This window comes from Cucurbita pepo, chromosome 14, assembly GCF_057944985.1.
Source record: "Cucurbita pepo subsp. pepo isolate OVF chromosome 14, ASM5794498v1, whole genome shotgun sequence".
NCBI classification, from domain to species: Eukaryota; Viridiplantae; Streptophyta; class Magnoliopsida; order Cucurbitales; family Cucurbitaceae; genus Cucurbita; species Cucurbita pepo.
This window is the reverse complement of record NC_141811.1, coordinates 3,453,428-3,467,099: the sequence shown is the minus strand read 5'-3', so window position 1 is coordinate 3,467,099 and position 13,672 is coordinate 3,453,428. Positions and strand designations below refer to the sequence as shown.

The window sequence follows — 13,672 nt, the reverse complement described above, 5'->3', positions numbered from 1 at the left end:
AGCTTTTCTTAGTCATCATATTCTTTACTCGGATGTCAAATTAATAGACCAATTATAAAATAATCCGAGCGGCGTTGGACAACGTTCATCATCTTTCTTGGGGAATGAAAATCATTCCCTCCAACGGAAACTAGTTGACTCACTTCATCGACGGCGGCGTCGACGGCGGCGGACTCTGCAAAAGCAGCCACCAGCAAGATCGCCCACCGTTGCAACAAAAGCATCTCTTTATTTATAGAGAATCTCCTTAATATCTCATCAATTTATCGCCATTAATAACATTATTTTTATTTTTTTTAATAAGCACATCTTTTTATAAAATTGTATTTTAATCGATTAAAATATAGAGAAGCCACCAACGCCAATAAATACCACGGTCGGTAATATCACGTGGTAGGTGAAGTATTCTAGAGAGAGAGAGAAAAATGGCCCACGGTCGGTAATATCACGTGGTAGGTGAAGTATTCTAGTGAGAGAAAGAGAAAAATGGCCCATGCAGGTTTCGAACCTGCGACCTTCGCGTTATTAGCACGACGCTCTAACCAACTGAGCTAATAGGCCAATTGTTATTTATGTTTTATTTTAAATTATATAAAGTATGATTGGTAGAAAGACTTAAATTTAAATATTTGTGCTTTTTTTAGGTATTTATTTTACTTATACATTGCGATCGACCTATAATTTTAATTTTTTTTTTTAAATATATACTTCTTTTTTATAAATAAAAATTTTAATTCTCATACCTCCCGTTAACTTCCAAAAGGTATTTATTTAAACGAGCAAGCACGTCTTTTGAAATCTATACTATTTGTGTGGCTAAGATTATTTCATTGGAAAGTAAAAGTTTTCATGGGGTTTAACCAGTTCGTTCAACTATACACGTCCGACAACCGTGATGACAATGAAAGGGCGAAATGGTCCAGCAAGGAAAATACGTGGCCGTTTGGAAGGGCGTTTGAAAATGAAATATCTATCAAAATATTTTCTTTTAAATTGTAAATTTTCATTGTCATTTTTTAACGCTAGAAAAAAATTAAACCGAGACCACATCCGAATGAGAGCAATCGTGTGAGTTAAAAGAATTGAAAGTCACTGCACATACCAACAAGGTACATCTTTTTTTGTCCAGTGGTTCAATTATAAGAACTTCATAATTAAGCGTATTTTGCTTTGAGTAATTCTATATTGAGTGACCTCTTGAAAAATTTCATAAGATGCATGTGAGTGAAGACAAAACATGTTGAAATGACTCGTGTTGGTCTGTGAGAATAGCTGAGTGACCTCTTGAAAATTTTCCTAAGACTTATGTTAATCTACGAGGATAGTCTTCACTCTTCGCTCTTAAAAGTGAGAAGTAAGTAACCTGATCATGTTACGTGGGATGTGTAGGAATGTCGGGACGATAAGACGTCAAATCCTTGACAAGGGTCGTTACGAAAATTACCTTCTAATAAGTCCTAGAGTCATAATCACGAGCCCCCAAAACGTATGCTAGGTTGACGAGTTACAGTAAAATTAATCCAATTTTTCACTGTTCTTGCAACGACAAAGATCGTTCATTGTGACATAGAAAAGAATACAACAAGATTGATCACGTAGACTCGTAAAGATGAGGGAGTGATCAAAGAGACATTTTTTTTTGCAGAAATAAAAAAGACAGGGAGATTATTATTGTAGAAGCTCCGATCCCACACGGCGGAGCTTCATTCACAGAAGAAGTAGGGCATGCATTTGCAAGCAGGAGACAATTCACCCCTCTCATCGTTTGTAGTAAAAATTACAATTTCACCGTTTTTTTTATGTTTGGGTGTTTTTTTTAAGTCATGTTAGAAGCCACGATGCTCCACAATGGTATGATATTTTTCACTTTTAATATAACCTCTCATATCTTTGATTTTGGTTTTCCAAACAAATCTCGTACCAATGGAGATAGTGTTCCTTTGATAAATTGCTCCTATAACTTTGGTAAATTTCCATAGAAAAAAACAAGACTAACCAACAACTCCAATAATTACCATGGACCACCAGCATCACCTGGTGGACTTTTAAATATTTCAATAATATTCTTAAATACTTTAAGAAATAATAATTTAAAAAATACAAAGCAACTCTGACACAATCGAAAATGAAATAAGGGACAAAAATGGAAATGGGAAAGACTTCTCCGTTCCAGCCCCGCCTCATAAACATCTCTACTCTCAATTCTTCCGCTCACAATATTTCTTACGGGCTCTTGCTTTCACTCACTTTATCACACTCCTTTTGCATGCTTTCCTCACAACTTTTTCCTATCTGTTTCTAATTTATAGATCGATGATCATCGACTTTTCGTGCCAACACACCAATAAATTCTATATAAATTTCCACATAAAAAAAAATATATAAACTAGCCAACAATTATTGTACTTCTTTAAATAGAAAATCTTGTTTTTCGTCTATTTTAAATATATCTATTAATTTTTAAACGTGTGTGAAGTCAGTAGATATTGTCCATTTTTTGCTTTCCCTTCACCACTTTCCCTCAAAGTTTTTAAAACCGTCTACCATAGAGATAGGTTTCTATGCTCTTATAAAAAATATTTAGTTTTTCTTGTGGGATCTTTCTGATAGAATTTTTGAAATCTACACTATTTGTATGGCTGAGATTATATTATTGGAAAGTAAAAAAAATTCTTGGGAAAATGGTGACAATGAATGGGAAAATGGTCCAACGAGGACACTACGAGGCCATTTGTAAGGGTGCTTGAAAACGAAATTGCTATAAAATATTTTCTTTAAATAAATAAATATAATATTCATTACATATATTGTCTTCTTTGAAATTTTCGTTTCAGACTTTTCCTCAAGGTTTTAAAACGCGTCTATTAGGAGAGGTTTCCACGTTCTTAAGGAATGTTTCATTCAATTCTCTAATCGATGTGGGATCTCACAATCCACCCCGGACAGCGTCCTCGTTGGCACACCACCTAGTATCTAGCAAGTACACTTGAATCCTCCAGTTTTGAAGACTCATCACGGTGGCTATCGTCTCTCACGGCTTGTGGCATCTCATTTCTTTGCTGTGAATTATAAGCTGTTCCCTTCCCAGATGCCCTATCGTTATCCTTCTCCTTCTCCCTTGAGTCCTTCCACCAACCACGCTCTAAAAAGAAGGCAAACCCAGATACTAAATCATGAGAAGAGAAACAAGAATGGAAAGGTTGAAGAGATATTCTAAAGTTTCCCATGCACGACTACATAAACTACAAAAACAATAGTATCTTTTAGTTGCTCCAAATATTTAGAATAACATTTATGAGAGTCGAAATAACAATAACAACAACAACAACAATAATAATACATGTGCAATAGCTTTGATCAGTAATGTTACAAAGAGTAGACTAAACATCGTGTCCTTTGTGTACCTGTACTCATGGCGTGTAAGAAGAGAAAAAATAAGGAAGAGAACTTGAAAAAGAGTTGGAATTGGGGCTTAAAAGGAAGTAAGAAACTCAACCCCTAGTTGCACTCCGACCAAAGCTTTGACCAACTTGCCCATCATTACCACGTTTGACATGCTGTTACAAGACATGCACAGGCAAGCCTAAGTAATATACATGGATGCACTTGAAAGCACAGGGCTGAACAAGATTCCAATAACATCAGCCCAGCAAAATGTTGGGGAATCTAAATTGCAGCAAAGAATGGGAAAAGCAGAAGGAGAGAGAAATACAGAGAAAAGAGAATTATTACTGAGATAAGCTATTTAGTTTTAGTAATGTGGATGATGAAATTCCATAGCTATCAAAATAAAAGATCTCAAAAAATATATGTATCCATTTGTTGACCCAACAAAAAGCATGTTACAACATATCCTACGGCTTTATTTTATCAAGGAAGGGAATGCTCTGGCTGAGATGCCTACTTTAAACAATCTCTCAAAAAAATTACCTCATTTCACTTCAAGAAGACATTGGCTGCGGTCTATGACCACTTGTATTGCATCCAACATGTTTGAATGAAATATAATGTAGATCATGAATTTCATGAAATTCAAAGGAAATCCCCACAATAGTTCATTTATATCCAGGAAGGTACAACGATATCTCGAAGAAGACCAAGTCAGGTAATTTTTATGCCCATATTTTGCAGCAGTCCCCCTTCAGCAGCTCATATGAAAAGAAGCAATGAATAATAGCAATTACAGCTATTGAGATGACAGACTAAAAAATGGTTCAATGCTGAGCCTTAAGATGCTGCCAATAAAACCATGAAATTTAGGACAAACAAACTAGACTAATGTTAATTTTTCAAAAACTAAGGAAGAAATTATCAAAATTAATTGAAAAACAATCTTTAATTTAGTACAAACCTGAAAATAAGATCTTGATCGTGGTACTTCAGTGGGATTCATTGAATGTTTAGTCCTTCTATCCCTCCTATCACTGTTCCTGTTTGCTCCTTTGCTAACCCCATATTCTGGCTTAGAATCAAGTGCTGATGAACACTCATGGGGTATCATATCTTGCCCCTCATGTTGAAGCCCATGTTTCAGATCCCGATCTTTATTATCTTCAACATGAGAACTAGAGTTTCTAGATAACTTCTCCTCTAATGTTTTCCTGTCCCTCCTTGACCTCTTGGGACTAGTAACAATAAGCCACATATTCATGTCATGCCAGAGTTCCATGATTAAGTATAACACGATACTTGAAACACATTAATCACTTGTTCTATCTTAAGTATTGTTTTGATTCAATTGGAAGGAAAAGAATGAATCCATCTTATTGCTGCAATATCCAAATATGGTAATGCATTTCTCTTCACATCCCTCACTTTTGACTAAGCAAAAAAGTGAAAATTAATATTTGTTTAGAGCGTTTTGGAACTAGAGGAAATTGAATTGGCATAATGCAGGGCTGATAGCAATGGCGCGGTACTGAGTAGCCATCAATAACCATGAAGTAATTTGAAACTAGAACTAATAGACATAAGCACTACTAGACTGCGCATTGCAAAAGCAACTGTCGAGTCATTTCTTTCGTAACAATCAAAACACATGTTCTACGTAACTTGAAGCTTGAAATACGACAACATCAAAGCAAACATCATCAACAAATTTCACGCACGCCGACACTCTAGCATACTGGGGCAAAATTATGGAAATTCCGGAACCTTAATGGAAGCTAACACAAAGACAATCCATTGAAACCGAACAAAAGTCAATGAACTTAGAGAAATGGAAATACAATCAGACAAAGAGAAGTAAGGTACCTGGATTCTCCATCGAATCTGGAACGATGGCGATTGGAGTCGGATTCCCGAATTTCACGACGCGACATTTGCTTCGCGCCGTCTTGTTCTCTGTGTCAAAGAAAAAAAAAATGGAAGTGAAAAACACTAAAACAGGGGGTGGGAAGTTAGGGCTTCATCTCGCGGGGAAGTGAAGTGACGTGTCAAACTTCCAGAAAAAAATAAATAAATAAAATAAAACTTATTATTTATTAATCAAGGATGTAATTAATAATTATATGGAAATTTGACTCTCATAAGTTATATTCAAATTATATAATTATTATTTAATTCAACCCTTTTTTCAATATAAATGTTAGATTAATAAAATTTTAATAATAATTCTTTAAATATTTTAAATACTAATTTCTTTTTGTTAAAATTATATAAAAATTAACTAATATAGGTAAAGGCAAGTCATATAAATATTTAATCTGAAAAAAATATTTTAATTAACTTGCATCATTTACATTAAATAAATATATTAAATTAACATATAAATACATTTTTCTCTATATAAGCTCGAACTAAGTATACGATACGTTGTACATCGTTGGTGGACGTTTTGTGGGTTAAGATGACCGGGATTTGAACCGTGAACACCATTTAAGTAGAAGGGCTTCAATGGGAGCATCCATTCTAGTCCCAACCCCTCCCCACACCAACATGTCCCCAATGTCTCCTACCTTCGAACCACTCACTTCATACACACTCTTGAACCCGATCCTTGTGTAGAATCTAACGAGCTGCCAAACACGTGACCAATGTTAAACCTCAATATATTTCTTTTCATTCAAAATATATAAAATATAACATTTAAAAGACTGGATGATCCGAAAACATCATACAAAGAATTGGGTTCAAATTAATGAAAATTTTATGAATTAAGTTGCGGTAGATTAATTTCTCTAACTAGATTAGAAATAATTTTTTATTATTAAAAATGTAAATTTTCATCCTACAAATTTTAATTAAATAATTTAAAAATAAATTGAAAATAAAAATTTATTACTAAAAAAATTTAAATAAATAATTAGATAATGAGTAACTTATTTTTGAAAAAAAATTAGAAATAGATTTAAAAAATATTATAATCTGCCCCAATCCTTTAGAATTTTATTTAAAAAAATATATTTTTGAACTTTAATATTAGTTTCGTCTCAAAATATCAATTTTATATAACAAACTGTAATATCAATTTTAATTATGTTTTACAAATTCTATCCAGAAAAAAAGAGGTGAAAAATGATAGAGAAGAAAACAACCTTAGAATGGTAAAGATCGGAGTCATTGATGGCCAATAACTCCGCCGTCCTGCAACCACAATCATACCCATACCGAATCGCAACAGCGCCGATGAACAATCCGAGTCCAAAGATCGATTTCTCCATTCCCAAGCTCTCTCGCTTCAATCGAATTGAATCCAGGTGAAGAATCCTCCCTCGCAACCACACTCGTATCAACCCCTCGGCCTTCCCAATCTCTCGCTGCGATTCCAAACTTTTCGCCGTTATTCGGAAAAACGGCCCTAACGTTTGCAGCCGGAGGCTTATATTCTGGGCCTCGCCGGCCGCCAGGATCTCCGCCATCGTCGGAAATTCTTCGCCTCTTGGAGCGATTAGGGCTTTCGGAGGTTTGAGCGATTTTGATGGAAGCGGTAATTGGAAATTAGGGCTTTTGGATGAGGATGAGGAAGTGACGTGGAATTTAGTTAGGGCTCTGTGAATTGGGGAGAAATTTTGGGGGATTCGGGGAATTGGGACTGTGAGCTCCATTGATGGCGGGCGTTTGAAGGCTGTGATTGACATGTCGACATGGAGTCGGTGCAATAATTTTATTTTATTTATTTATTTATTTTTAATTTTTAATTTTATATAGTCAGGTTACTTATTTCTATACATGTTTTGTTTTCTCAGGTAGGTTCTGGTTGTTGGATGATGGAAGTCCCACCTCGGCTAATATAGAGACCTCGACTAATTTAGGGAATGATCATGGCTTTACTCTTTGTAGAAGCCCAAAAGTAAAGCCATGAGAGCTTATGCTCAAAGTGGACAATATCATACCATTGTGGAGAGTCGTATTCGTCTAACATGGTATTAGAGTCATACCCTAAACTTAGTTGTGTCGATAGATTGGTAAATCCTCAAATGTCGAACAAAGCACTCCAAAAGAAAAGGAGTCGAGCCTCCACGAAGGCATAGTAAAAAATGACTACGACTCCAAAAAGAAAAAAGAGTCGAGCCTCGATTAAGGGGAGACGTACTTTGTTCGAGGAGAGGTGTTGGATGATGAAAGTCCCACATCGACTAATTTATGGAATGATCATGGGTTTATAATCAAAGAATACTCTATCCATTAGTCTGCTTCCTTTTGGGGAAGCCCAAAGCAAAGCCATGAGACTTTTATGCTTAAAGTGGACAATATCATACTTACCATGTGGAGAGTTGTGTTCGTCTAACACTGATCATCCAATATAAAATTGTTTCAAGCAACTCACGTTTAATTTTGAAGTTCCTTTAATTAAATTACGAACAAACTATGCATCTTGTTGGTATAGGTACTAACTTTTAGTATTTTATTAGTCATATCACATAGATTGTTCTCATTTGAATATGATCTTAGTTCATTCATGTATCTCTCTTTTACTCGATGTCACAAGAATAATGATATTTTTTATACAATAAATTAGATAATTTAAATAATTTAAATATAATTATTCATGTGACGTGACTCAATTAAAGTAAAAATATTAATGACACAAAATCAAAGAGAATCAAATTTAAACTTTTTTTCTTTATTCTAAAAAGCATTTTTAATAATAATAAAAACAATAATTTTATTTTAAATACTTGCCATATTAAAATTATTCTTTAAATGGTCAATAAAGTGGTTCCACTTTAGTCTAACCGATGAATTTTTTTTATTTTATTTTATTTTATATAATATTTAGTGGATAAGTTCATATTTATTTTTTACTTCCTTATTTTTTTGTTATCTAAAATTATTTAAATCAAGATACTCGAACCACGACCTATACCGAGTAACGTAGCCCAAAATAAAATTAATTAAAATAATTAAAAACTAAAATAAATATTTTAAATTTTTGAAAATGGAATTTTATCATAATGTTTATTATTCCTAAAAAATACGTGCGAACCAAATTAAATAGCAATTCGTAATATTCCTATAAATATTTAAAAAAAATTAAATAAATACTTTTTAGGGCAGCCAGAGTGTCAAGACTCAGATTATATATATATATATATATATATATATATATTGTAATTAAATAATTTTTAAATTTTCGTCGTCGTGTCGGGTCCTTCCAACGACAACTTATTGCGTTATTACACCGTCGGGTCTTAAACGGCGTCGTTCGCTTCTTCTTCGCCGGACGGCTCGCTGTTCCGCACGCTCCGGCTCCGCATTCTTCTTCTACAGTTCATAAATTTCCGGGAAGAAGGATAATCAAAATCAAAGGTTCAAAACGAGGGGTCGTTGCCAAAAGGGCTCGTGATTCTATTTTTTTTCTTCACCGGTCATTAATTGTTATGGCGGAAAAGAACAGGATAGAGTCTCCGCCATTCGACCAATAATGGCTTCCCATTTCCCTCGATTTCCTCACTTGGTTCTTATTTTTTCGTTTCTCTATTTATTATTGATTCGATAGTGTTTTCCTATTGAGATGTGCGTGAGATATGGTTGCGATTGGGGGAATTTCGTTGCCGCGTTTCGTAGCGCCGTCGCTTCACCGCCAGTCCTTTTCGCCGCCGGCGATTGGGTTTGCGAGGTTTCCCAATAGGATTAGGCTTAGATCGACAGTGGCTTTGCTGGATGAGGTTGAGAAGACGGGTTCGAGGGCGGCGATTGTCAATCGGAAGGTCGATGGTTTGGTTAAGAGTGATTGTGAGACTGATTTCGATGCTACCTTGGGCAATGGACATGCTAGGAACTCTGGTATTGCTTCTATTTTGATTTATTTTGATATTAGTGGTGTCGAATGTTGTTCTTCATGGTCTGAGTTTAAGCTGTCCAGATTAACAAAATGCTTATCAATCAGGCAAAAATCTTGGCGTGTTGTCCACCGTTGGAAATTCTACTAACATCAAATGGCATGAATGTTCTGTTGGAAAGATTGAAAGACAGAGCCTACTAGAACAGAAAGGATGTGTCATATGGATCACTGGTCTTAGTGGCTCAGGTTTGCCAATTTAGCCTTAGCTATGATCAATTAACCTGTTGTTTAGATAATCTTCAAATGAAATTGGTCGAGTTCGTGTATGCATCGGTTAACCGACACGATTCTTTTGTTGTAAACTTGGATAATTGATCAAACCTAACCATGAGATGTTTGAGTTTGATTTTTCTGGTCATCTTTTAAAAGATTTATGTGAAAAGGATAGCAAAAATGTTGGCTAAGTTGGGTTTGGAACTCTTTGGAGCTGACCCAATTTGTCTAAATATGCTTAGCTAACTTGCAGGGAAGAGCTGTGTGGCCTGTGCCTTGAATCAAATCTTATACAAAATGGGGAAGTTGGCTTATATCCTTGATGGGGATAATGTCAGGCATGGCTTGAACCGCGACCTTGGTTTTAAAGCGGAAGATCGTGCCGAGAACATAAGGAGGATCGGTGAGTCTTGCTTGGGAAGTTCGGTTTATTTATAACGGTTTGGATTGGGCTGTTCATGATTGCTAAGTATATCTCTTCTGTAAATTAGGTGAGGTTGCGAAACTGTTTGCCAATGCCGGAGTTATTTGCATTGCTAGTTTGATATCTCCATATCGAAGGGATCGAGATGCTTGTCGTGCCATTTTGCCTGATGGATATTTTATTGAGGTTGTTCTTCATTTATGCATACCATGGATTTTGAGCAGGCTTCTATTTTACCTTGCATGACAAAAATGTGCCAAAAATATATAGGTGTTCATGGATGTTTCTCTTGAAGTTTGTGAAGCAAGAGATGCAAAAGGACTGTATAAGCTTGCACGGGCGGGGAAGATCAAAGGTCACTGAAACTTGTTATCATCTTCCTTAGATTTAACTGATGATCTTAAATATTGGCTCGAAGTTCATAACTTGTCGATCGACTGAACGAAATCTCATATTTTGCAGGCTTTACCGGTATTGATGATCCGTATGAAGTACCATTGAACTGTGAGGTAATTCCAAATTATAGAGGAAAATGGATCATATCTTTTAAACATTCTTGCAAAAGATTAATGCTTCTACTGCATTGAGGAGATTCCATATCGGTTGGAGAGGGGAACGAAACATTCCTTATAAGGGTGTGGAAACCACTCCCTAGTATACGTGTTTTAAAATTGTAAGAAGTGAACAATATCTACTTGCGTTGAGCTTGGGTTGTTACAAATGATATCATAGCTAAACACTAGGGGGTGTGCCACCGAGGACGCTGGGCTCTAAGGGGGGGTGGATTGTGAGATCCTACATCAGTTGGAGAGGGGAATGATACATTTCTTACAAGGATGTGGAAACCTCTCCCTAGTAGACGTGTTTTAAAATCGTAAGGCTAATAGTGATATGTAACGGGTCAAAGCGGACAATATCTACTAACGGTGGGCTTGGGCTGTTACAAATGATATTAGAGTCAGACACCGGACAGTGTGTCAGCGAGAATGCTGGACTCCAAAGGGGTAGATTGTGAGATCCCACATCGGTTGGAGAGGGGAACGAAACATTCCTTATATGGGTGTGGAAACCACTCCCTAGTAGACGTGTTTTAAAATTGTAAGAAGTGAACAATATCTACTTGCGGTGGGCTTGGGTTGTTACAAATGATATCATTGCTAAACACTGGGGGGTGTGCCACCGAGGACGCTGGGCTCCAAGGGGGGGTGGATTGTGAGATCCTACATCAGTTGGAGAGGGGAATGATACATTTCTTACAAGGATGTGGAAACCTCTCCCTAGTAGATGTGTTTTAAAACCGTAAGGCTAATAGTGATATGTAACGCGTCAAAGCGGACAATATCTACTAACGGTGGGCTTGGGCTGTTACAAATGATATTAGAGTCAGACACCGGACAGTGTGTCAGCGAGAACGCTGGACTCCAAGGGGGTAGATTGTGAGATCCCACATCGGTTGGAGAGGGGAACGAAACATTCCTTATATGGGTGTGGAAACCACTCCCTAGTAGACGTGTTTTAAAATTGTAAGAAGTGAACAATATCTACTTGCGGTGGGCTTGGGTTGTTACAAATGATATCATTGCTAAACACTGGGGGGTGTGCCACCGAGGACGCTGGGCTCCAAGGGGGGGTGGATTGTGAGATCCTACATCAGTTGGAGAGGGGAATGATACATTTCTTACAAGGATGTGGAAACCTCTCCCTAGTAGATGTGTTTTAAAACCGTAAGGCTAATAGTGATATGTAACGCGTCAAAGCGGACAATATCTACTAACGGTGGGCTTGGGCTGTTACAAATGATATTAGAGTCAGACACCGGACAGTGTGTCAGCGAGAACGCTGGACTCCAAGGGGGTAGATTGTGAGATCCCACATCGGTTGGAGAGGGGAACGAAACATTCCTTATATGGGTGTGGAAACCACTCCCTAGTAGACGTGTTTTAAAATTGTAAGAAGTGAACAATATCTACTTGCGGTGGGCTTGAGTTGTTACAAATGATATCATTGCTAAACACTGGGGGGTGTGCCACCGAGGACGCTGGGCTCCAAGGGGGAGTGGATTGTGAGATACTACATCGATTGGAGAGGGGAACGATACATTTCTTACAAGAGTGTGGAAACCTCTCCCTAGTAGACGCGTTTTAAAACCGTAAGGCTAATAGTGATACGTAACGGATCAAAGCAGATAGTACGGTGGGCTTGGACTGTTACAAATGATATTAGAGCTAGACACTGGGCGGTGTGTCAGCGTCCTTGCTGGGCCCCAAGAGAGGTGGATTATGAGATCGCACATCAATTGGAGAGGGGAACGAAACATTCCTTATAAGGGTGTGGAAACCACTCCCTAGTAGATGCATTTTAAAATTGTAAGAAGTGAACAATATCTACTTGCAGTGGGCTTAGATTGTTACAAATGATATCATAGCTAAACATTTGGGGTGTGCCAGCGAGGACGCTGGGCTCCAAGGGGGTGGATTGCGAGATCCTACATCGGTTGGAGAGGGGAACGATACATTTCTTACAAGGGTGTGTAAACCTCTCCCTAGTAGACGCGTTTTAAAACTGTAAAGCTAATAGTGACGCGTAACGGGCCAAAACGGATAATATCTACTCGTGGTGGGCTTAGAAGAAGACTAATGAATATAACGGCTTGTGTTATAAATGATTCATTGTTTAGGAAGCTGATTGGGAGCCCCTTTTGAACTTGTTGGGTTTCAGATAGTACTGAAGAACAATGGAGGCTCCCCATGTGAGATGGCAGAGAAAGTAATGAGTTACCTTGAGCAGAAGGGCTTCCTGCAGGCTTAAAACTCAAACCCTACTAGAAAGGGGGCTTTAACCCTACTTGACCGACCACAGCTTTGTTTGGTTGCGTCTGATTTGGTTCTTCTTTATCCAATTCTTTTCTGCAATACAGATAGGAACGAAGGCAATTCACCTTGCCATATATGTAATGTAGACTTCTTTCAAACAGGGTATGTATATATATGGTATTAAAATATTTGGTTCTTTCTGATTTAGTCCTCGTACTTTTCGTTATTCGAATTTAGTCCCTATAATTTTAATATATTTTATTTTTAGTCATTTATGTTGGATGATGAAAGTCCCACATCGGCTAATTTAGTGAATGGTCATGGGTTTATAAGTGAAGAATACTAACTCCATTGGGATGAGGCATTTTGGGGAAGCCCAAAGCAAAGCGGAGAGCTTATGCTCAAAGTGAACAATATCATACCATTGTGGAGAGTCGTGTTCGTTTAACATGGTATCAGAGTCATGCTCTAAACTTAGTCGTACCAATAGATTGGTAAATTCTCAAATATCGAACAAAGAACTCCAAAAGAAAAAGGAGTCAAGCCTCGTACCAATAGATTGGTAAATTCTCAAATATCGAACAAAGAACTCCAAAAGAAAAAGGAGTCAAGCCTCGTACCAATAGATTGGTAAATTCTCAAATATCGAACAAAGAACTCCAAAAGAAAAAGGAGTACTCCAAAAGAAAAAGGAGTCAAGCCTCGTACCAATAGATTGGTAAATTCTCAAATATCGAACAAAGAACTCCAAAAGAAAAAGGAGTCAAGCCTCGTACCAATAGATTGGTAAATTCTCAAATATCGAACAAAGAACTCCAAAAGAAAAAGGAGTCAAGCCTCCAAGCCTCCTCGAAGGCAGTAAAAAATGACTAAGACTCCAAAGGAGTCGAGTCGAGCCTCAATTAAGGGGAGGAAGGCAGTAAAAAATGACTAAGA

General features: G+C 37.0%; 3 protein-coding genes and 1 non-coding gene across 4 annotated transcripts; 1 reads left to right on the top strand and 3 right to left on the bottom strand.

The window, feature by feature from the left end:
• Positions 1 to 487: 487 nt before the first annotated feature.
• TRNAI-AAU (transfer RNA isoleucine (anticodon AAU)) lies at positions 488 to 561 on the bottom strand. The gene has a single exon. It is a non-coding gene; the product is annotated as a tRNA-Ile (tRNA).
• Positions 562 to 2,743: 2,182 nt separating this feature from the next.
• On the bottom strand, positions 2,744 to 5,553 carry LOC111810370 (uncharacterized). Its single transcript, XM_087117216.1, has 4 exons — positions 5,254 to 5,553; positions 4,352 to 4,625; positions 3,497 to 3,557; positions 2,744 to 3,142 (listed from the first exon to the last, which is right to left on the bottom strand). Exons 1-4 carry the CDS (start codon positions 5,319 to 5,321, stop codon positions 2,967 to 2,969), a joined length of 579 nt encoding a protein of 192 aa, XP_086973342.1. The 5' UTR covers positions 5,322 to 5,553; the 3' UTR covers positions 2,744 to 2,966.
• Positions 5,554 to 5,699: 146 nt separating this feature from the next.
• LOC111785501 (uncharacterized) lies at positions 5,700 to 7,072 on the bottom strand. The gene is made up of 2 exons (XM_023665895.2): positions 6,537 to 7,072; positions 5,700 to 6,017 (listed from the first exon to the last, which is right to left on the bottom strand). The coding sequence occupies exons 1-2, from the start codon at positions 7,044 to 7,046 to the stop codon at positions 5,844 to 5,846; spliced, it is 684 nt and encodes a 227-aa protein (XP_023521663.2). The 5' UTR covers positions 7,047 to 7,072; the 3' UTR covers positions 5,700 to 5,843.
• A 1,492-nt stretch (positions 7,073 to 8,564) lies between these two features.
• On the top strand, positions 8,565 to 12,943 carry LOC111809734 (adenylyl-sulfate kinase 3). Its single transcript, XM_023696134.2, has 7 exons — positions 8,565 to 9,228; positions 9,332 to 9,472; positions 9,753 to 9,902; positions 9,991 to 10,109; positions 10,194 to 10,278; positions 10,386 to 10,432; positions 12,642 to 12,943. Exons 1-7 carry the CDS (start codon positions 8,970 to 8,972, stop codon positions 12,729 to 12,731), a joined length of 891 nt encoding a protein of 296 aa, XP_023551902.2. The 5' UTR covers positions 8,565 to 8,969; the 3' UTR covers positions 12,732 to 12,943.
• Positions 12,944 to 13,672: the final 729 nt, after the last annotated feature.